The sequence below is a fragment of the Coturnix japonica genome, unplaced genomic scaffold (assembly GCF_001577835.2).
Source record: "Coturnix japonica isolate 7356 unplaced genomic scaffold, Coturnix japonica 2.1 chrUnrandom507, whole genome shotgun sequence".
In the NCBI taxonomy this organism is placed as follows: domain Eukaryota; kingdom Metazoa; phylum Chordata; class Aves; order Galliformes; family Phasianidae; genus Coturnix; species Coturnix japonica.
Genome location: NW_015439896.1, coordinates 64444 through 84516, shown reverse-complemented (window position 1 = coordinate 84516; position 20073 = coordinate 64444). Strand labels below are relative to the sequence as shown.

At 57.0% G+C, this 20073-nt stretch overlaps 6 protein-coding genes across 10 annotated transcripts in view; 2 read left to right on the top strand and 4 right to left on the bottom strand.

The window, feature by feature from the left end:
* Positions 1 to 1118: 1118 nt before the first annotated feature.
* Positions 1119 to 4401, bottom strand: LOC116652643. Its single transcript, XM_032441710.1, has 2 exons — positions 3150 to 4401; positions 1119 to 1642 (listed from the first exon to the last, which is right to left on the bottom strand). Exon 1 carries the CDS (start codon positions 4330 to 4332, stop codon positions 3379 to 3381), a length of 954 nt encoding a protein of 317 aa, XP_032297601.1. The 5' UTR covers positions 4333 to 4401; the 3' UTR covers positions 1119 to 1642; positions 3150 to 3378.
* Positions 1559 to 7227, top strand: BCAP31 (B cell receptor associated protein 31). 4 transcript variants are annotated; one of them, XM_015850674.1, is made up of 8 exons: positions 1559 to 1662; positions 5069 to 5166; positions 5240 to 5340; positions 5681 to 5825; positions 5895 to 6030; positions 6142 to 6250; positions 6319 to 6419; positions 6950 to 7227. In XM_015850674.1, the coding sequence occupies exons 2-8, from the start codon at positions 5075 to 5077 to the stop codon at positions 6986 to 6988; spliced, it is 723 nt and encodes a 240-aa protein (XP_015706160.1). In that variant the 5' UTR covers positions 1559 to 1662; positions 5069 to 5074; the 3' UTR covers positions 6989 to 7227. The 4 variants fall into 4 exon arrangements, with proteins under 4 accessions (XP_015706160.1, XP_015706161.1, XP_015706159.1 ...); XM_015850675.2 differs by lacking the exon at positions 1559 to 1662 and adding an exon at positions 4469 to 4566; XM_015850673.2 differs by lacking the exon at positions 1559 to 1662 and adding an exon at positions 4497 to 4590.
* A 39-nt stretch (positions 7228 to 7266) lies between these two features.
* TAZ (tafazzin) lies at positions 7267 to 9137 on the bottom strand. 2 transcript variants are annotated; one of them, XM_015850670.2, is made up of 10 exons: positions 8956 to 9137; positions 8750 to 8878; positions 8526 to 8571; positions 8367 to 8452; positions 8136 to 8216; positions 8002 to 8043; positions 7856 to 7918; positions 7688 to 7740; positions 7534 to 7611; positions 7267 to 7436 (listed from the first exon to the last, which is right to left on the bottom strand). In XM_015850670.2, exons 1-10 carry the CDS (start codon positions 9050 to 9052, stop codon positions 7347 to 7349), a joined length of 765 nt encoding a protein of 254 aa, XP_015706156.1. In that variant the 5' UTR covers positions 9053 to 9137; the 3' UTR covers positions 7267 to 7346. The 2 variants fall into 2 exon arrangements, with proteins under 2 accessions (XP_015706156.1, XP_032297600.1); XM_032441709.1 differs by having other exon boundaries at positions 8136 to 8452.
* Positions 9138 to 9171: 34 nt separating this feature from the next.
* Positions 9172 to 14133, top strand: WDR13 (WD repeat domain 13). The gene is given in 12 exon segments (XM_032441707.1): positions 9172 to 9239; positions 9998 to 10190; positions 10192 to 10246; positions 10249 to 10295; positions 11125 to 11187; positions 11835 to 11929; positions 12012 to 12139; positions 12213 to 12520; positions 12932 to 13112; positions 13306 to 13447; positions 13661 to 13791; positions 13868 to 14133. Coding segments are annotated over 12 exon segments (1596 nt in total). The 3' UTR covers positions 14053 to 14133.
* Positions 14105 to 19503, bottom strand: SUV39H1 (suppressor of variegation 3-9 homolog 1). The gene is made up of 6 exons (XM_015850677.1): positions 19456 to 19503; positions 18711 to 18856; positions 17093 to 17749; positions 15128 to 15274; positions 14909 to 15038; positions 14105 to 14292 (listed from the first exon to the last, which is right to left on the bottom strand). The coding sequence occupies exons 1-6, from the start codon at positions 19472 to 19474 to the stop codon at positions 14153 to 14155; spliced, it is 1239 nt and encodes a 412-aa protein (XP_015706163.1). The 5' UTR covers positions 19475 to 19503; the 3' UTR covers positions 14105 to 14152.
* A 494-nt stretch (positions 19504 to 19997) lies between these two features.
* Positions 19998 to 20073, bottom strand: part of WAS (WASP actin nucleation promoting factor) — a 5781-nt gene continuing 5705 nt past the window's right edge. Inside the window, exon 11 of the mRNA XM_015850667.1 lies at positions 19998 to 20069. Coding sequence (XP_015706153.1) covers positions 19998 to 20069 — 72 coding nt within the window. The remainder of the gene's footprint in view (positions 20070 to 20073) is intronic.

Sequence of the window (20073 nt, the reverse complement as noted above, 5' to 3'; positions counted from 1 at the left end):
GCTCATGGAAGCAGGAGGTGATGATGGAGATCCTCATAGAAGGACCCAGGGCTCATGGAAGGCAGGAGGTGACGATGGAGATCCTCATAGAAGGACCCAGGGCTCATGGAAGGCAGGAGGTGACGATGGAGAACCAACACGGCCTCACCAAGGGCAAATCCTCATTGACTGACCTCATAGACTTCTGTGATGGCACTGATACATCAGCAGACAAAGGAAGACCTGCTGATATCATCTACTTAGACTTCAACAAGGCCTCTGATACAGGACCCCACAGTGTCCTCATGTCCAAGTGATGAAGACACCAAGTGGACGGGAAGATGATGAGATGGATGAAGAACTGGCTGTAGAAGCGAGTCCAGAGAGCAGCAGCCAATGGCTCCGTGTCCAGATGGAGATAGTGATGAACAGCGTCCCATAGGAGCCAGCACTGGGGCTGATACTCTGCAATATATGAGCATAGAATCAAATGATGATCAGCACTGAGGACAAGAATGACCATCTCCTTTCAACCCTCCTGCTATGGGGACAGTACCCAACCACCACACCAAGGTCCCACAGCCTCAAACACCTGTAGGGATGGAGCATCCCAAAGTGACCCATTCCACCCCCAAACCCTGCAATAAAGAAGGGATTGATCACCCCATTGTGAAGGCTGAGCCTTCCATCCAAAGGAAGGAGGCTCTAGATACAGCTCCTTCTCACCCCCATCCATAAGTGCTGTTAGGAGCAATCAAAAGGAGAAGACATCAGCCCAGTAATAAAGAAGAAATTCCTTACCCCATTGCAAAGCCAAAGACTCACCACTGACCCCAAAGGAAAGGATCTCCAAGCAGAGTCGCATCCCATATGGCATCCAGAGCTCGAAAGCAGAAAGAAGGAGAATCCTCTCCCTCAATGCTCCCATAGGAGCACCGAGCTGGAACTGATGCTGCCCCCTGCCCTTCCCAGCCCTTAAATACCAGTCAAGGAGGGGAGGAGCCAGGCTCCAACCAATCACAGTCCACAGCTCAACGGCCCCCACCTGTGCCCATGGGGTGGTCCCCTCCCCTCAGCAGGTGCCCAATTAGGATGTTACATAACAGCTCCAATCAAGAACAAAGACAAAAACAAAACAATAACAGGTGAATAATTATATTTATTTGTTCTTAAAGGGGAGGGTTATGGATAGAGGAGAAATGACAGCACAGTATATGGACACGGGGGTGCAGATCTCAGTGTCGCAATGGGGTGACACTGTGGGCACCACTCTGAGGTTGATGCTGGGGGGATGTTGGGATGATGGGGAGGTTATGGGGGGGGACATTGGAACGATGGGGGGTGATGGGGGCGATGATATCATGATATAATTAGAGTGATATAATAGAAATGCTTAGTCATGGTTGGAAGCCATGATGGGGCGGAGACACAGCAGTACAGCCCAAGTGCAGGCAACATATCCGATTGGCTGAAGGGCTGGCTCCGCCCCCTCCTGGTGCTCATATAAGGGCTGGCACTGGGAGGCAGCAGGTATTTGCTGGAGCTCCTCGCTGAGGTCACATCTACTCATGTGAAGAAGCTCTTCTGCTCTGTTGCTGCCTTGGACCAAGAGCTGCTGGATGGAGCCCCAGGACTTGGCTTCTCCGCCATCACATTGCTCAGCCTGAAACAGCACTACAGGAGGTGAGTTCTGGTTCTGATAATGGAATAATGCTGAGCTGATGGGGGGCAGAGATGTTTGGGGGGGGATGTTGAGGTGCCAATGGGGGGGGACACGGAGCTGATGTTTGACAATGAAGCTGTATGTAGATGTGGAGGTATCAATGGAGTTACACAAGGAACCATGTTGGAATGTGATGATGAGTAGATGATAGACTGAATAGTGAAAAAGGACCCCATAATAGATGAACAGAGAACACTTAGTTCTCAGGAAAAGACATGATAGAGCAGAAGAAAACAAGGAAAAGTCGGGTTAGAGCGGAAGAAAACCAAGAAAACCAGGGTTAGACCAGAAGAAAACCAAGAAAAGCAGGGTTATAGCGGAAGAAAACCAAGAAAAACGGCAAATAGCGGAAGAAAACCAAGAAAAGCAGTATACAGCAAAATAAAACCAAGAAAAAACCGGGTTAGAGTGCACGGAAACCATACCACAGCAAGATTACAGCAGAAGAAAACCAAGAGAAGACATGATAGAGCAGAAGAAAACAAGGAAAAGTCGGGTTAGAGCGGAAGAAAACCAAGAAAAGATGGGTTAGAGGAGAAGAAAACCAAGAAAAAACAGAATAGAGCAGAAGAAAACAAGGAAAAGTCGGGTTATAGCGGAAGAAAACCAAGGAAAGAGGGGTTAGAGGAGAAGAAAACCAAGAAGAACTGGGTTACAGCAGAAAAAAACAAGAAAAGACAGGATAGAGCAGAAGAAAACAAGGAAAAGTCGAATTAGAGCGGAAGAAAACCAAGAAAAACAGGGTTAGAGCAGAAGAAAACCAAGAGAAGACATGATAGAGCAGAAGAAAACCAAGTAAAGACGGGTTAGAGCGGAAAAAAACCAAGTAATGACGGGTTAGAGTGGAATAAAATCAAGAAAAGCCAAGTGTGGCAGAAGAAAACCAATAAAAACAGGGTTAGAGCAGAAGAAAACCAAGTAATGACAGGTTAGAGCAGAAGAAAACCAAGTAAAGATGGGTTAGTGGAGAAGAAAACCAAGAAAAGCTGGGCTAGAGCGGAAGAAAACCAAGAAAAATGGTGTATAGTGGGAGAAAACCAAGAAAAGCAGGGTATAGCAAAATAAAACCAAGAAAAAACGGGTTCCACTGTATGAAAACCAAGAAAAGCAAGGTTAGAGCAGAAGAAATCCAAGAAAAGATGGGTTAGAGCAGAAAACAAGGAAAAGTTGGGTTAGAGCGGATGAAAACCAAGAAAACCAGAGTTAGAGCAGAAGAAAACCAAGATAAGACGGGTTAGAGCAGAGGAAAACCAAGAAAAGATGTTTTGGAGCATATGAAAACCAAGAAAAGCAGGTTTAGATCGGAAGAAATACAAGAAAAGCTGGGTTAGAGTGCAAGAAAAACAAGAAAAGACGGGTAAAGCGGAAGAAAACCAAGAAAAGCAGAATAAGAGCAGAAGAAAACCAGGAAAAGCCAGATTAGAGTGTAAGAAAAACAAGTACTTACAAATTACGGCGAGGTAAAACCTAGAAAAGACGGGTCAGAGCGGAAGAAAACCAAGAAAATTTGGGTTAGATTAGAAGAAAACCAAGAAAAGACGGGTTAGAGTGGAAGAAAACCACTTGGAAGTGGGCAGTGACGTGGGGGGGAGGTGATGGGTGTGACAGCGGTGGATGGTGGTGGACAACGGTGATGAATGGGGGAGAGGTACCAGTGGTGGTGAACTGTGGGGGGACTATGGTGGGGTAATGGGGGTAATGGGGATAATGGGGGTGATGGTGACAATGGGGGCGATGGGGGTGATGGTGCTGATGGGGTTGATGAGGTTGATCGGGGTAATGGTGGGGGGGCAGTGATGTGGGTGGTGTGAGGGGAATGATGGTGGTGATGGTGGAGGCCCCACACAGCCACAGAGACACATAGCACCCAATAGAAGCCCGACAGAGCCCCATAGAAGCCCCATTGAAGCCCCACAGTGCCCCATAGAGCCCCACAGTGCCCCATAGAGCCCCACAGAGCCCCATAGAAGCCCCAGTGAGCCCCACAGTGCCCAATAAAGCCCCACAGAGTCCCGGCACGTCGCGGGCGCCATTTTCATAGTGAGGAATAGCGTCACTTCCGGCAAGGTGCATTGTGGGATCGAACGCGGCATAACGAGGCATCTGGAGGCCGCCATTTTGATCATGCGCAGTAGGGTAGCTTCCGGTATGGTGCATTGTGGGATATAACGCGGCATAACGAGGCACCTGGAGGTCGCCATTTTGATCATGCGCAGTAGGGTAGCTTCCGGTATGGTGCATTGTGGGATATAACGCGGCATAACGAGGCACTTGGAGGTCGCCATTTTAATCATGCGCAGTATGGTAGCTTCCGGTATGGTGCATTGTGGGATATAACGTGGCATAACGAGGCAACTGGAGGTCGCCATTTTGAACATGCGCAATAGTATCGCTTCCGGCAAGGTGGATTGTGGGATATAACGAGGCATAACGAGGCACTTGGAGGTCGCCATTTTGATCATGCGCAGTATGGTAGCTTCCGGTATGGTGCATTGTGGGATATAACGAGGCATAACGAGGCATCTGGAGGTCGCCATTTTGAACATGCGCAATAGCATCACTTCCGGCAAGGTGGGTTGTGGGATATAACGAGGCATAACGAGGCATCTGGAGGTCGCCATTTTGCCCATGCGCAGTAGTGTCGCTTCCGGTATGGTGTATTCTGGGATATAACGTGGCAATTAGCGGTCGCCATTTTGATCATGCGCAATAGCGTCACTTCCGGCAAGGTGCATTGCGGGATATAACGCCTCATTTAGTGGGCGCCATTGTTTTCGCGAACGCCCAATGAACGCCCATCGCTGCAGGAGACCCGCGATGCGGCGCTGATTGGTCGCCAGCTCCGACGTGGGCGGGCACTTCCGGTGGGCAGCTTCCTGTTTCCGTCGGTGGGCGGCGGGGCAGCGGCTGGTGCGGGGCGAGGGGGGGCGGGGGGGGGGGGAACGAGGGGGTTAATGGGGGATGGAGGGGGTTAATGGGGGGATTATGGCGGCAATGGGGCTTCCTACGGGGATTGGGGTGGGCCGGGGAGTTATTGGGGTCCTTAAGGATCCTTATGGGAGTTATTGGGGTCCTTAAGGATCCTTATGGGAATTATTGGGGTCCTTATGGGAATTATTGGGGTCCTTAAGGATCCTTATGGGAATTATTGGGGTCTTTAGGGGAATTATTGGGGTCCTTAGGGATTCTTATGGGCATTAGTGGGGTCCTTATGGGCATTATTGGGGTCCTTAGGGATCCTTATGGGAATTATTGGGGTCCTTATGGGAGTTATTGGGGTCCTTAGGGATCCTTATGGGAGTTATTGGGGTCCTTAGGGATCCTTATGGGGATTATTGGGGTCCTGTTGACGCTGTTCCCCCCCAGGCCGCCATGAGTCTGCAGTGGACGGTGGTGGCCACATTCCTTTACGCCGAGGTTTTCCTGGTGCTGCTGCTCTGCGTCCCCTTCGTGTCCCCCACCAGGTGAGCAGGGTGGGGGGGGGGGGCGTCCCCAAAGCCGGGAATCCCCCTTAACCCCCCCATAAACACCCCACAGATGGCAGAAGATCTTCAAGTCGCGGCTGGTGGGGCTGGCGGTGGCCTACGGCAACACGGCCTTCGTGGTGCTCATCGTCATCCTGGTGCTGCTGCTGCTGGGTGCGACTCCCCCTAAACCCCTTTAATTTCTCCTTAATCCTATACATTCCCACGTGTTCCGCGGCCTCTATGGAGCCCTGAGCCCCCCCCATAACTCCAACCCCCGCCCAGGGTGGGGGGTGCTGCCCAAAAGCCACGGGGACCCACAAAGCTCCATTGGGACGACCCCAAGGACCCCATCCTAATGTTTAATAGGGTCTCCATCACCTCTGTATAACCCCTAACAAACACCCCATAACCTCTGTATAACCCCTAACACCCCATAACCTCTATATAACCCTAACACCCCATAACCTCTGTATAACCCCTAACAAACACCCCATAACCTCCCACCCTACAGACGCCTACAGGGAGACCCGTAAGTACAACGCCCCTGAGCGTGCAGCGCTGCCCAGCACCCCGGGGGCTCTGGAGCACTTCCACATGCGGCTGTTCCGAGCCCAACGCAACCTTTACTTGGCCGGCTTTGCTCTGCTGCTGTCCTTGTGAGTACATAGGAAGGAATGGGGTCCCGGGGGGGGTGGGCACGGCTCTGCTGACGTCCCCATTTGCAGCCTGTTGCGGCGCCTGGTCACCCTGATCTCGCAGCAAGCGCAGCTGGGGGCGTCCAGCCAAGCGTTCCGCAAGCAGGCGGAGGGGGCGAGCCAGGCAGCGCGGCGCTACATGGAGGACAACGAGGCGTTGCGTAAGGTGAAATGGGGGGGGGGTGGCTTTGTGTGGGGTCCCAGGGGATATACTGGGGTTCTGGGGGGGGTTTAAGGTGGTCATTGGGGTTCTGACACCTTCCATCCCATCCTGCAGCAACTGCAAGAGGCAGGAGAGGACACGGCACCCCCCAGCCGGGCTGAGAATGAGAGTCTGAAGGCAAAGGTGGAGAAGCTGAAGGAGGAGCTGGCAGCCAGCAAGCGCAGTAAGGGCAGGAGAAATGGGGTGGGGTGGTGCAGGGGGGCTCTATGGGGTGACCTCCCTGCCCCACAGCTCTGGAGAAGGCAGAGAATGAGGTGCAGGCCATGAGGCGACAGGCAGAGGGGCTGACACGGGAGTACGACCGGCTGCTGGAGCAGCACGCGAAGCTGCAGGTAATGAAGGGACTGGGAGCAATGGGAGAGGGGCTGGGATTAATGGGGGCAGTGGGAGATGGACTGGGATTAATGGGGGCAGTGGGAGATGGGCTGGGATGGATGGGGACAGTGGGAGAGGGGCTGGGATGGATGGGGGCAGTGGGAGATGGGCTGGGATGGATGGGGGCAGTGGGAGAGGGGCTGGGATTAATGGGGGCAGTGGGAGAGGGGCTGGGATNAGTGGGAGATGGGCTGGGATGGATGGGGGCAGTGGGAGAGGGGCTGGGATTAATGGGGGCAGTGGGAGAGGGGCTGGGATTAATGGGGGCAGTGGGAGAGGGGCTGGGATGGATGGGGACAGAGGGAGAGGGGCTGGGATGGATGGGGACAGAGGGAGAGGGGCTGGGATGGATGGGGACAGAGGGAGAGGGGCTGGGATGGATGGGGGCAGTGGGAGAGGGGCTGGGATGGATGGGGGCAGTGGGAGAGGGGCTGGGATGGGCTGTAGGGGCACAGAGGGGTCATTCTGTTTATCCCCCCCCCACCAGGCAGCCCACGACGGCCCCCGAGACAAGAAGGAGGAGTGATGGGACGGCCTCCATCCGGGACCACACCACAGCCACTGGGACTTAGTTCCTAAGGAGGTTCACTCACCTGCGAGGCAACGGGGAACTGCACTTCTGTTATAGGGTGGCGGGATGGGGGCTGAGCCCCAGGGTGCGGCTTTGGCCCCGTCTGGGGGTTTTTAGCCCCATTTTGGGGGCTCTGCCCCTGCTCACCTTTCTCACCCCATTGTTTGAGCTTCAATAAAGGTTTGGGATCAGGAGTGGCGTCCCCACATCTGTGGGACTGAGGGGACACAATGTGGAGGGGGCTGTAAAATACGACCACCTTTATTGGCACTGTCTGTCTGTCTGTCTGTGGGGCAGCCCCACAGGTTATGGGTTATGAGGTTGGGTGTAAGGTCCGTGCGTGGCTCCTCAGTGCCTCGAATTCCCGCTGCACAAAATCTGTCAGCGCTTTCCTCATCTCCACCTACAGGACACAGGTACGGGAAGGGACCCACAGAACCTCCCCCACCCCACAACCTGCAAATGGGGCAGAGCAGCCCCACGACCCCACAAACACTCACTGTCGAGGTGCCTTCAGCCTTCAGCCGCTCCAGGAGGGGTCGGACGCTGAACGGTCGCCCCACAACCACCGTGATCCGCTGTGGGACAGTGTCAGCACCCACCAACGCCCCCAGCGTGTTATTTTTGTGCCATTTCCCCCCTCAAACAACTCACCTTTCCCACACGGGGAACGTAGGGGGGGGCATTGGGCAGCACATCATTCATGCCTGGAACAATGGGGTCAGCAATGTTCAGCAGCAAGGCTTGGCCCCATAGCAGGGCCCAGCCCCACAGCAAACCCCCATCCCTCCCCCTAACAAAAACCTACAAATCTCCACTCACCGCCGTGCCACAGGGGCAGCACGATGGGGTCCAGGCGACACTCAGCCAGGAGCCTCCCGATGCCTGGCTGGGACACGGGGGGAACCGTGAGGTACAGGGAGGAAAACGTGGGGCACGGGGGGGGATGACGGGCACGGGGGTCTCACCCCACTTGAAGCGCACGAACTCCTGCCCCATGTTCACTTTGCCTGTGGGAACCATAACAGGGAGGGCATTAGGACGGGACTCTGAGTCCCACCCCCCCCATCAACCCCCCCAAGACCCCTCAGACCCCCCGTACCCTCGGGGAAGACGTGCACCCAATCTCCCTGATTGAGTTTCTCCAGGATGAAGTCCATCCCACGCTGGTACACGCCGTCCCCTGCGGAGATCGAAGCCCCCCACCCAGGATGAACGGAGCCCCCCACCCGCGATGAATGGAGCCCCCCCACCTGGGATGAACGGAGCCCCCCACCCGCGATGAACGGAGCCCCCCCGGGTCTCCCCGTGTGCTCCCAGTAACAGCCCTCACCGCGACACACCGGGACGCAGCGGCCCAGGCTGAAGAACCGTGAGTGCAGCTCTCGGGTGAAGCAAATGTCTGCGGCCGTGGGGGTCCTGGGGTTGGCCACAATATGAGGGGGGGGCAATGGGAAGCCTCACCCACCCCCCACCACCCCCTGGATCTCACCAGCGCATCTTGTGAAGGCTCCAAATGTGGCGAAGCTTCAGGGAACCTGGGGGTGGCAAAAGGGCACAGAGACAATGAGACGCCCCCATGGGACCCCCAGAGAACTCCCCAAATACCCCCCCCCAGCCACTATTGAGCCTTCCCAAAATAACCCCCCCAGCCACTATTGAGCCCCCCAAAATCCCCCCCCCAGCCACTATTGAGCCCCCCCCAGCCCCACGCACCCCACAAGTGTGGGTCATCCATGCAGGACTGATGATTGGAGAGGGTGAGGAGGGGGGTGCGCGGCCCCCGTCGCTCCACCAGCTCATGAAGCACCTCAGCGTTGTGCACCCGCAGGCGGTTCAGGTACCCTGTAATGGGGGGGGGGACAAGGTGAGGACCCCCACCCCTCAGTGCTGGGTAAGGCTCAGGGCTGGGGGGCACTCACGGGTCCACAGGCAGCTGTAGGTGCCCACCAGGCCCAGCACCAGGCGGCTGCAGAGCGGCGGCCCCGCAGGGAACGGCCACCTCACGGCCAGGGGCATCGCGCCATGGCGGGGCTGGGGGGGACAGGATGCACCACAGACACAAAACACGGCCCAGGGGACCCCAAAAACCCCATAGTGCCCCACAAAGAACCACACTGCCCCCAAAGAACCCCATAATGCCCCCAGTGCCCCCCAAAGAACCCCACTGCCCCAAGAAACCCCAAAGAACCCCACTGACTCCCAGGTAACCCCATAGTGCCCCATAAGGAACCCTAAAGATCTCCACTGCCCCCAGGTGACCCCAAGAAACCCCATTGCCCCCCATTGCCCCCCATGTAACCCCATAATGCCCCCATTGCCCCCAGGTAACCCCATAGTGCCCCCCATTGCCCCCCATGTAACCCCATAGTGCCCCCATTGCCCCCAGGTGACCCCATAGTGCCCCCCATTGACCCCTATAGCGCTCCACTGCCCCCCACAATGATCCCAATTGCACCAAATTACCCCTCATTAGGCCCCAATTAACACTAGCGGCCCACAACTTGCCCCGTTACCACCCCATTTATCTCCCTGCTACCCCATTGCCCCCATTACCCCCCATTGGTCCCTTATCCCCCCCCATTGCCCCCCAGTTGTTCCTTTTACCCCCCCATTGCCCCCCCCGCCCCACAGTCAACCCCGCGCTCGGCCCGTGCTGGCCCGCTGCCCGTAAACGCGTCACCGTCCGTCGTAAAGGTAGATAGAGCGGCGACAAGCCCGTAAAGCGAGGCGCAGAGGGAAGTGCTTAATGCTGTTAGGACAGAATCACAATCAAAAGACGCCACTTAGCCCCGCCTTCCTCCTCCCCTATTGCCGGCACACGAAGCCCCGCCCCCTTCTTGTCGCCGGGGAGACGCGCGCCGCCATCTTGGCAGTTGGGCGCGGCTGGTTTTAGCGCCAAGCGGGGAGCAGAGGACGGGCAGTCACCGGGGTTTGGCGCCGCCATGGGCGCCGTGGATGCAGCAGGTGCTGGCGGTGGACGCGCGGTGAGGCCGGGCCTGTGTGTGGGGGGGGCTCTGTGTGTGGTACCCAACCGCGGCCTGACCGTGTTCTCCATCCCCGCAGGTACGCGGCCTACCGCAGCCCCGCAGTGCCCGCAGTTCCCCGCACTCAGTACGTGCGGCGCCGCAGCCAGATGCTGCTGAGCGAGCGCGCCGCAGGGCGGGGCGATGGACGGAGGGACGCGGAGATGGTACCTGGAGGGTCGGGCCAGATCCTACAGCAGCGCTACGGGGCGCTGTCAGACGGCGGCAGCTGCAGGGCCACACCAGCGGCCAACGGCAACATGCAGGGCCAGCAGGACAACGCTTGGAACAGGCTGGAGGTAATGGGGGGATGGGAGTAGGAGGGACAATGGGTAATGGGCGGGTAATACGTAGGTAAATGGGGCCAGCAGGAACACGCTGGACAGATGAGTGTAATGGGGCTAATAGGGGTGAATGAGGGGTAATAGCGGTAATGCAGGGCCAGCAGGACTAACGCTGCAAGATGGAGGTAATGGAGGGAATGGGTGGACAATGGGGGTAATCGCGGGGGGTAATAGTGGTGAATTTATGGGGCAATAGGCCAAGCAGGACAACGCTGACAGGATGGAGTCGGGGGAATGGGGTGAATGGGGGGAATAGGGCCAGCAGGAACAACGCTGGACAGGGTGGGGGTAATGGGGGTGTATTGGCAGTAACTATACCAGTACTAACAAGAATGGCAATTACAAGGAAAATGATGGAAATACAGAAGGTAATAAGGAAAAAGAACTCACCAGAGCTAGAGACGATCCCCTGGCAAGCACCTCCAAGCAGGAATGCTGGCCTTAGTCGAGGTCAGTCCCTTAAATAGCAGGTCTCAGAGGAGTCCGAACTCCACCCCTCAGAGACACCAGCTACACTAACTTTTCACCTGTTTGCTCCCAGCCTGACCCCACACTTGCTCACAGCTGACTTAACAGTGTTCACACTGATGATCTCCATAAGGTGAGTAATGGGGGGTAAATATGGGCCACAGCGACAACGGCTGAGAACAGGAGTGGAGGTAACGGGGAATGGGGATGGGGTAATTAGGCCAGCCAGACAACGGCCTGGACAGGGATGGAGGTACGGGGGAATGGGGTAATGGGGGGTAATAGGGCCAGCAGGACAACGCTGGACAGGATGGAGGTACGGGGGGAATGGGGGGAATGGGGTCAGCAGTGAGATAGTGGGAGGATTGGGGGTTGTATGGGGGAATTGGGGGGCAATGGGGTCACAGCTGGATAGCAGTGAGATATGGGGAGGATTGGGGGTTGTATGAGGGTACGGGGAGAGAGGGGGGCAATGGGGACACAGCTGGACAGCAGTGAGATAGTGGGAGGATTGGGGGTTGTATGGGGGTACAGGGGGGCTGGGGGACAATGGGGTTACAGCAGTCATATCTGGACAACAGTGAGATATTGGGGAGGATCTGGGGTCGTTGTGGTTATCCAGGGGTCTCTAAATTATTTGAGAGGGGGCATTTGGGGTCACAACAGCCATCCCGGGTTCCTATGGCCCATATAGGGGATGTTGGGGGTTACAGCATCCATCCCAGGTTCCTATAGCCCATATAGGGGATGCTGGGGGTCACAGCACCCACACTGGGTTCCTATGGCCCATCTGGGGAACGTTTGGGGTCACAGGGTCCCTGTAACTCACTGTGGGGGAGATCTGGACTCACATCATTATTTTGGGGTTAGTATAACTCGTGGGGGGCATTTGAGCTCCCCGTAGCCCCCCTGGAGGCAATTGGGGCAGCTCTGGAGCCCCCACACCCCAATTCTCCCCCCCAGGACTTTGAGGAGGATCCACGTGCCCCCCGTGGCCACAGGAGGTCCCTGAGCCGTGGTTCCCACCCTGGAGCCCCCCGTGGGAGCACAGACGAGCGGTGAGCTCCGCTGTGAGGTTTGGGGTTGGTTTCTTTTCTTGTTGGGAGGGGGGGGGTCCACGTTCCATCACTGACCCCGCAGCCCCCCCGGCGTCGTGCCCACACCGCTGGCAGAGGCGAGTCGGGCCATGGCAGGAGACACAACATTGAGTGAGAACTACGCCTTCGCCGGCGTCTACCACGTCTTCGACCAGCACACGGACAGTGCCGGTAACGGGGAGCTGGGAACGAGGGCTGGGGGCTGCTGGGGGGGCAGGCGACGCGGAGCTGACGCTGTTTGCAGTGCCCAAGGTGCAGTTTGCCCACGATGACCGGCACCTGCTGGCCTGCTGCTCGCTGGACGGCACCATCTCCGTGTGTCGGCTGGCACCGGGGCCGCCGTCAGTGCTGCGGGTGCTGCGGGGCCACGATGGCGGCGTGGCTGACTTTGCGTGGTCACTGTCCAACGACGTCTTGGTGTCGGCCTCCCTGGACGGGACACTGCGCCTCTGGGCGCCCAACGACGGCCGCTGCATCCGCCGTGTGCCCGACCCCGATGGGGCTGCACTGCTCTGCTGCGCCTTCCAGCCCCTCAACAACAACCTCACCGTGGTGAGTGCTGCCATCACCAGCGCCTGACCCAATACTACCATCACCACCTGGCCCAATATTGCCATCACCAGCACCTGACCCACTTTTATATCCATCCCTGCCACTGTCACATCACTGTGTCCTATCATCCCGTCCCTATCACTGCATCCTATCACTGTGACCCAGCACTGTGTTCCCACACCCTGCTCCTCACCACATCTGTGTCCCATCACCTCACCCCATCGCTGTCACTTCACCCCATCCCTATCTCTGCACCCCCTCTCTGTGACCCAGCACTGCATCCCCATGCCCTGTCCATCACCACATCCCTGTGCCCACCCCCTTCACGTGTCCCACCATCACACTCCATCCTACCTCCCATCCCACACCCCCCTCCTGTTCCTGTCCCATCTCACCCCATTTGTCCCTCAGGTGGGCAGTGCCCGGCACATGGTTCGGGTGGTCAATATCTCCACGGGGAAGGCAGCCCGTGGCGGCGCAGGGCGGCTGCCGGGCCGGGTGCTGGCGCTGTGCTTCGATGCCCCTGGCCGGGTGCTATGGGCCGGTGACGATCGTGGCTCCATCTCCTCCTTCCTGTGTGACCCCGGCACCGGTATGTGGGGCAGAGTGTGGGTGGAGTGGAGCCCTCCTCACTGTATCCCATATCTCCTCACTGTACCCCCACCTCTCACTGTACCCCATATCTCCTCACTGTACCCCCATATCTCCTCACTGTACCTCATCTCACCATACCCCATGTCTCCTCACTGTACCCCCACCTCTCACTGTGTCCCCCTCTCCCCCAGGGCGCCTGACCAAAGCCTCCCGCGTGGTGGTGCAGGCGGGTGGATCCATCACGTCGCTGTCAGCTCGAGCCTGGGCCAGCCGTGAGGCTCCCGACCCGTCCCTGCTGGTCAACGCCTGCCCCGACCGCCTGCTGCTCTTCCGGTGGGGGGGCACCCTGGGAGCAGCAGAGACCCCCGAGATCTGGCTGAGGGGGGCGGGGGGGGGGTTTGAGGGGTGTTTTGGGGGCAATAATCATCCCTTGAGACCTGGCTGTGGGGCTGCCCCAGCAGGGCTGTGGATGTCTATGGGGCCAGGATGGGGTCTGTGTGGGGTCTGTGGGGCCATGCCCGCGGGGCTGACATTGTCCCTCTGCAGCGTGGTGGAGGAGGAAGGCTCGGGAGCACCGGGGCTGCGATTACGCCGCAGTTTCCCCACACGGCACCGGGAGCAACCGCTGCGCAGCTGCTTCTGCCCATTGATGTCCTTCCGCCAGGGCGCCTGCGTGGGTTCGTAGTGGGCATTGGTGGGGGTGGGACACAGCCACGGGGCCGCCCCCAACCCTCTTTCCCTTCCACCCCCCAGTGACGGGCAGCGAGGACGCCTGTGTGCACTTCTTTGATGTGGGCCGTTCCGCCCGCGCCACGGTCAACACGCTGCAGGGCCACGGACACGCCGTGCTGGCCGTCGCCTTCAACTGCGACGAGAGCCTGCTGGCCTCCAGCGACGCCGCTGGGACCGTCATCGTTTGGCGCCGGCAGCACGCGTGACGGGACCCCCCCCCACCTCTGTTCCCCCTCCCACGGTACGGCACAGACCCCCTGCTGTGTTCAACACGTGTGTTTGCAACCCCCCGGCGTGACTTTGGGGTCAGAAGAGGTACTTGCGGCAGGCGGCAGCCCCACATTTGCACTCAATGCGGCCCCGGGAGCGGGGGGAGCTGCTCAGGGCCCCCCCGGCCAGTCCAAAGTTGGAGTCCATGCGGGTGCTCTCTGCGTCCACCGGGTCCACTGTGGGGAGGAGGAGGGCAATAAGAGAAGGACGAGGCTCCAGCTGCCCCCACAGTCCTTACAGCAGCAGCGTGGGGCAGGGGCAGAGCCTGTGGGGTGGGGGGTTGTGCTGTAGGGCTGGGATGGAGCTCAGGGCATTGCAGGACTGGAGCCAACTCCAGAGCCCTGTGGGATCCCCTGTATGCACAGCCATATCAACCTGTGGGATCCCCTGTATGCACAGCCATATCAACCTGTGGGATCCCCTGTACTCACAGCCATATCAACCTGTGGGATCCCCTGTATGCACAGCCATATCAACCTGTGGGGCATTCCCCTGTATGCCACAGCCATAATCAACCTGTGGATCCCCTGTATGCACAGCCATCATCAACCTGTGGGAATCCCTGTATCACAGCCATATCAACCTGGCTGGGATCCCCTGTATGGCCACAGCCATTATCAACCTGTGGATCCCCTGTATGCACAGCCATATCAACCTGTTGGGATCCCTGTATTGCACGCCATACATCAACCAAGGCCCCTGTGAGATGCCCGCCCATGTCCCAGGGGATCCTGCCTGACTTTGGGCCGGGGGTCTCAGGGTGTGGGGTTGCCCCATGCTGTGGATGCCCACCGTGCATGTTGTAGTCGAACGTGAGCTCCTCGCCAGCGCGGATGGGCCGGGTGGCAAAGAGGGCGATGCGGGGCAGGCGCTCGTCCAGGTTCTCAATGAAGACATTGTAGACCTGCAGGTTGGGGTCGCACTGCAGGGGGTGGGGAGGGGTCAGAAGGAGCCCAGCCGACCCCAGGAGCCCCCCCATGGATCAGGGTAAGGGGCTGCGGCCTCACTCACGCTGTGGTTGACGAAGTGGGAGATGTTCCCGTAGTGGGCGGCATCCACGGTGTACACGTCCTCCACGTAGTCCAGGTCGAACAGGTACGTGGCGCCCTGACGGTCGTACACCTGCCCGCGGCGCTCGGCCTCCTCCGAGGTGATGATCTGCAGGGGAGGCAGCCACCATTACATTGCTATTACAGCACCATTACATTGCTATTACAGCACCATCACACTGCTATCACATCATTACACTGCTATCACAGCACCATCACATTGCTATATCACAGCATCATTACACTGCTCAGCCTCCTCCGAGGTGATGATCTGCAGGGGAGGCAGCCACCATTACATTGCTATTATAGCACCATTACATTGCTATTACAGCACCATCACACTGCTATTACAGCACCATTACATCACTATATCACAGCACTACAGCATCATAGCATCATCACATTGCTATCACAGCACCATCACACTGCTATTACAGCATCATTACATTGCTATCACAGCATCATCACACTGCTATTACAGCATCATTACATTGCTATCACAGCATCATCACACTGCTCAGCCTCCTCCGAGGTGATGATCTGCAGGGGAGGCAGCAGCACTGCACCATTATAATGCTATTACAGCACCATTACATTGCTATCACAGCAATACAGCATCATAGCATCATCACATTGCTATTACAGCATCATCACACTGCTATCACTATATCACAGCAGCACAGCACTATTACATTGCTATATCAGCACTACAGCATCATTATGCCATTATCACACCACTATCACAGCAATACAGCATCATTACACTGCTATCACATCATTACACTGCTATCACATCATTACACTGCTATCACATCATTACACTGCTATCACATCATCACACTGCTATCACAGCACTGCACCATCACATCACTATATCACAGCATAATTACACTGCTGTCACAGCACCATTACATCACAATATCACAGCACTACAGCATCACAGCACCATCACACTGCTATCACTGCACCATCACATTGCTATCACAGCAATACAGCATCATAGCATCATCACATTGCTATTACAGCATCATCACATTGCTATCACAGCAGCACTGCATTACATTGCTATCACAGCAATACAGCATCATAGCATCATCACACTGCTCAGCCTCTTCCGAGGTGATGATCTGCAGGGGAGGCAGCAGCACTGCACCATCACATTGCTATTATATCATCATTACATTGCTATCACAGCACCATCACACTGCTATCACAGCACCATCACATCACAATATCACAGCACTACAGCATCACAGCACCATCACACTGCTATCACTGCACCATCACATTGCTATCACTGCACCATCACATTGCTATCACAGCACCATCACACTGCTATTACAGCATAATTACACTGCCAGCCCTGCACCATCACACTGCCAGCTCTGCACCATCACACTGCCAGCTCTGCACCATCACACTGCCAGCTCTGCACCATCACACTGCTATCACAGCAATACAGCATCATCACACTGCTATCACAGCAGCAACAAAGCACCACCCAGAGTTGAATCCCACATTGTGAATGCACTGCAGCCACAGCACAGCAACTACCCTTACCCTAACCAATCCTACCTTTACCTTAACCCTTACCCTAACCCTAAGCAACCCTAACCAACCCTATCTCTACCCTAATCCTTACCCTTACCCTAAGCAACCCTACCTCTACCCTAATCCTTACCCTAACCCTAAGCAACCCATAATCTACCCTAACCCTAAACAACCCATAATCTACCATAACCCTAAGCAGCCCTACCTCTACCTTAACCCTTACCCTAACCAACCCTAACTCTATCCTAACCCTAAGCAACCCTACCTCTACCGTACCCTAACCTTTACCCTTACCCTAACCCTAAGCAGCCCTACCTCTACCCTAACCCTTACCCTAACCGTAACCACCCCTACCCCCGTCCCCGTCCCCGCTCACCTCCCCGATGTACTCCATCACGAAGCTGTTCTTGCGGATGCGCTCCATGGTTCTCACTCCCCATCCTCTCCCGTTGCCGGTGCGGAAGATGCAGAGGTTGTAGCGAATCCCCTTCTGCACCACGCGGTTGGGGCACTCGGAGCCACAGCGGCACCTGGAGTTGCACTCATAGATGGGCAGCCCGGCCCGGATTCGCACCAACCCGGCCTCGTTGTAGGCGAACTTATTGTGCGAGGCCCCGGGGCAGCAGCCGCCCGCCGCCTCGGCCATGCAGTCGCTGCACTCGCAGCCCACGGCCACGGGGGTCAGCTGGATCCCAGCCCCCACTTTGTACTCGTTGATGTAGACGAAGTCCCGGGGGGGGCCGTGCAAGTCCACCTCGTTCTCTACGGCGATGCGGCCTCGATGGCTGCGGGTGCTGTTGAGCTGCTGCTCCCAGCGCCGCAGCGCCTGACGCTGCTCCGCCTTCTGCACCAGGTACGAGGAGACGCGGGGGGGCAAACCTCGGGGTCCGGGTCTCACCGGCCCCCCCGGGGCACGCGCCAGGTCCTGGTGCAGCTGCTTGAGCAGCCCCCGGCAGCGCAGGTTCTTGCGGGGCTCCCAGGTGTTGGCGCTGTCCGGGTACCCCCGCCACTTCACCAGGTAGAACTCATCACCCTGGGGGGGAAGGGCAGGGGGTGAGAACATTTGGAGCCCCCCCCTCCTGGGACCCCCACCCCGGGACCCCTACAGTTCATGGTTCCCTTTATAGAGGGTTCGGGGTCCATGTCAACCAGTTTGAGTGGGATCTTGGGCATCAGTGTCCCTCCAAGAGCCCCTATTTTATGCATTAACTATCCCTATAAGTGCCCCTATATCCCTTGTTGTGCAGTAATAATCACCTGTCCCTATAACTGCCCCTATATCCCATGTTATGCAGTAATTGGGCAGCACCTGTCCCTATAAGTGCCCTTATATCCCATGTTATACAGTAATTGGGCAGCACCTGAACCTATAAGTGCCCCTATATCCCATTTATGCAGTAATTGGGCAGCACCTGTCCCTATAACTGCCCCTATATCCCATTTATGCAGTAATTGGGCAGCACCTGTCCCTATAAGCACCTGTCCTGATGACCCTATAAGCCATTATTATTTTGTGGGGGTGGATCTGAGGGCACAGTGTGTCCCTTGGAGCCTCTATGGCCATTTTGGGGAGCAGATTTAGGTCTCAGGATCCTTATACCTCAATGTGGAGGGGCTCTCAGGTCACAGCAGCCCCCCTATGTGCCCATCACCCCTTTAAGGTACAATTAACATCACAGCAGCCCCCCTATGTCCCCCATCACCCATTTAAAATACAATTAACATCACAGCAGCCCCCCTATATCCCCCATCACCCATTTAAGCTACAATTAACATTACAATTAACTCTCCTGCTTTAACTCCTTCTGTTGGGGGGGGTCTGAGCTCTGACCGTCCCTCCCCATAACCCCCCCGTCCTCCAATCACCCACCGGGTCTGAAGGTGTAAGTTGGGGGGGGTCTCTGGGTTCACCCCGTCCCTCCCATCGCCCATTTAACGCACTGTGGGGCCCCGTATCCCCCCGTTCCCCCCCGTTTCCCCCCGTAGTTTCTCACCCCGCTCCGTTTGTAGTCACACAAATATTCCACCTCGAACTCCACCAGGTTCCTGCGGGTGACGCCGAGCGCGGCGCAGCGCAGCCCCCGGGCCCGGCACAGCTCCTGCAGCTGCAGCCACGTCGATTTACAGCGCACCGAGCAGCCTGGGGGGCACAGGGGTCTCAGGGGGGGCCCATAGGGGTCCCATAGGGGGTTATACAGGGGGTTATACAGGGAGAGACATAGGGAGTTACACAGGGGGTCGCACGGGGGGGGGGGGTCGCACGGGGGGTGACATAGGGGATCATATAGAGGGTCCCATAGGGGGTCACACAGGGGGTTACACAGGGGTTGACATAGGGGGTGACATAGGGGGTCATATAGGGGGTTATACAGGGGGTTACACAGGGGGTGACATAGGGGGTTATACAGGGGGTTACACAGGGGGTCGCACGGGGGGTCCCATAGGGGATTACACGGGGGTTGACACGGGGGGTGACATAGGGGATGACACAGGGGATCGTACAATGGGTTACATAGGGGATCACATAGGGGTTAATACAGGGTTTATATAGGGGTTAATACAGGGTTTATATAGGGGTTAATACAGGGTTTATACAGGGGTTAATACGGGGTTTAATACCGGGGTCTCCCGGGGGTCTCCCACCTGGGTGGTCCCCCCACGTTCCTCCCCCCCCCACCCCGCGGGCGCGCGCCGAAAAGCGCGGGAAAGTCCCGTTTCCCGCCGTAGCCGCGCGCTCACCTTTTAAATTTTCCGCCATCTTTTTTCCCTTTTTTCCCGGTTCCCGCCCCCGCCTTTTTTTTTTTTTTTTTTTTTTTTTTTTTTTTTTTTTTTTTTCTCCTTTTTTTTTTCCGTTTCCTCCCGTCATGCACCGCGCGCCCGCTCCTCCTTTAGCACCGCCCCCGCCTCGCGCTGATTGGCTGTTGGGCCGCCTCATTTACATCCTTCCCGTCGTCCATTGCGGCGGGCTCATTTTGCCCTAAATTTGCGTTTTTCTCCCCATTTTCCGAGTCCTGTCGCTGTTTTAATACCGCCCCAATCGGGGCCCGCGCTCCTTGTCCCGATAAACCCACAAACCGCCGTCACCATTAATCGCCTTTAATCGCCGCTCGTTATCGCTTTGACGCGTCATTTCCGCCCATTAACCCCAATTAACGACGCTTAATTAATCTCTCATTAACGCTCTAATTAACGGGCAGCGCCGTGTTAATCCGCCGCCCTTTATTTCCAATGGGGGTCGGGGGGCGTAACTCGCTTTGGCCGCCAGGGGGCGCCACTGAGCCTCATTCATCCCATTCGTCCTCGTCGTCCTCGTCGCCGTCGGCTCCTTCGTCTGTGGGGGGGGGTGAGGGTCCCTAA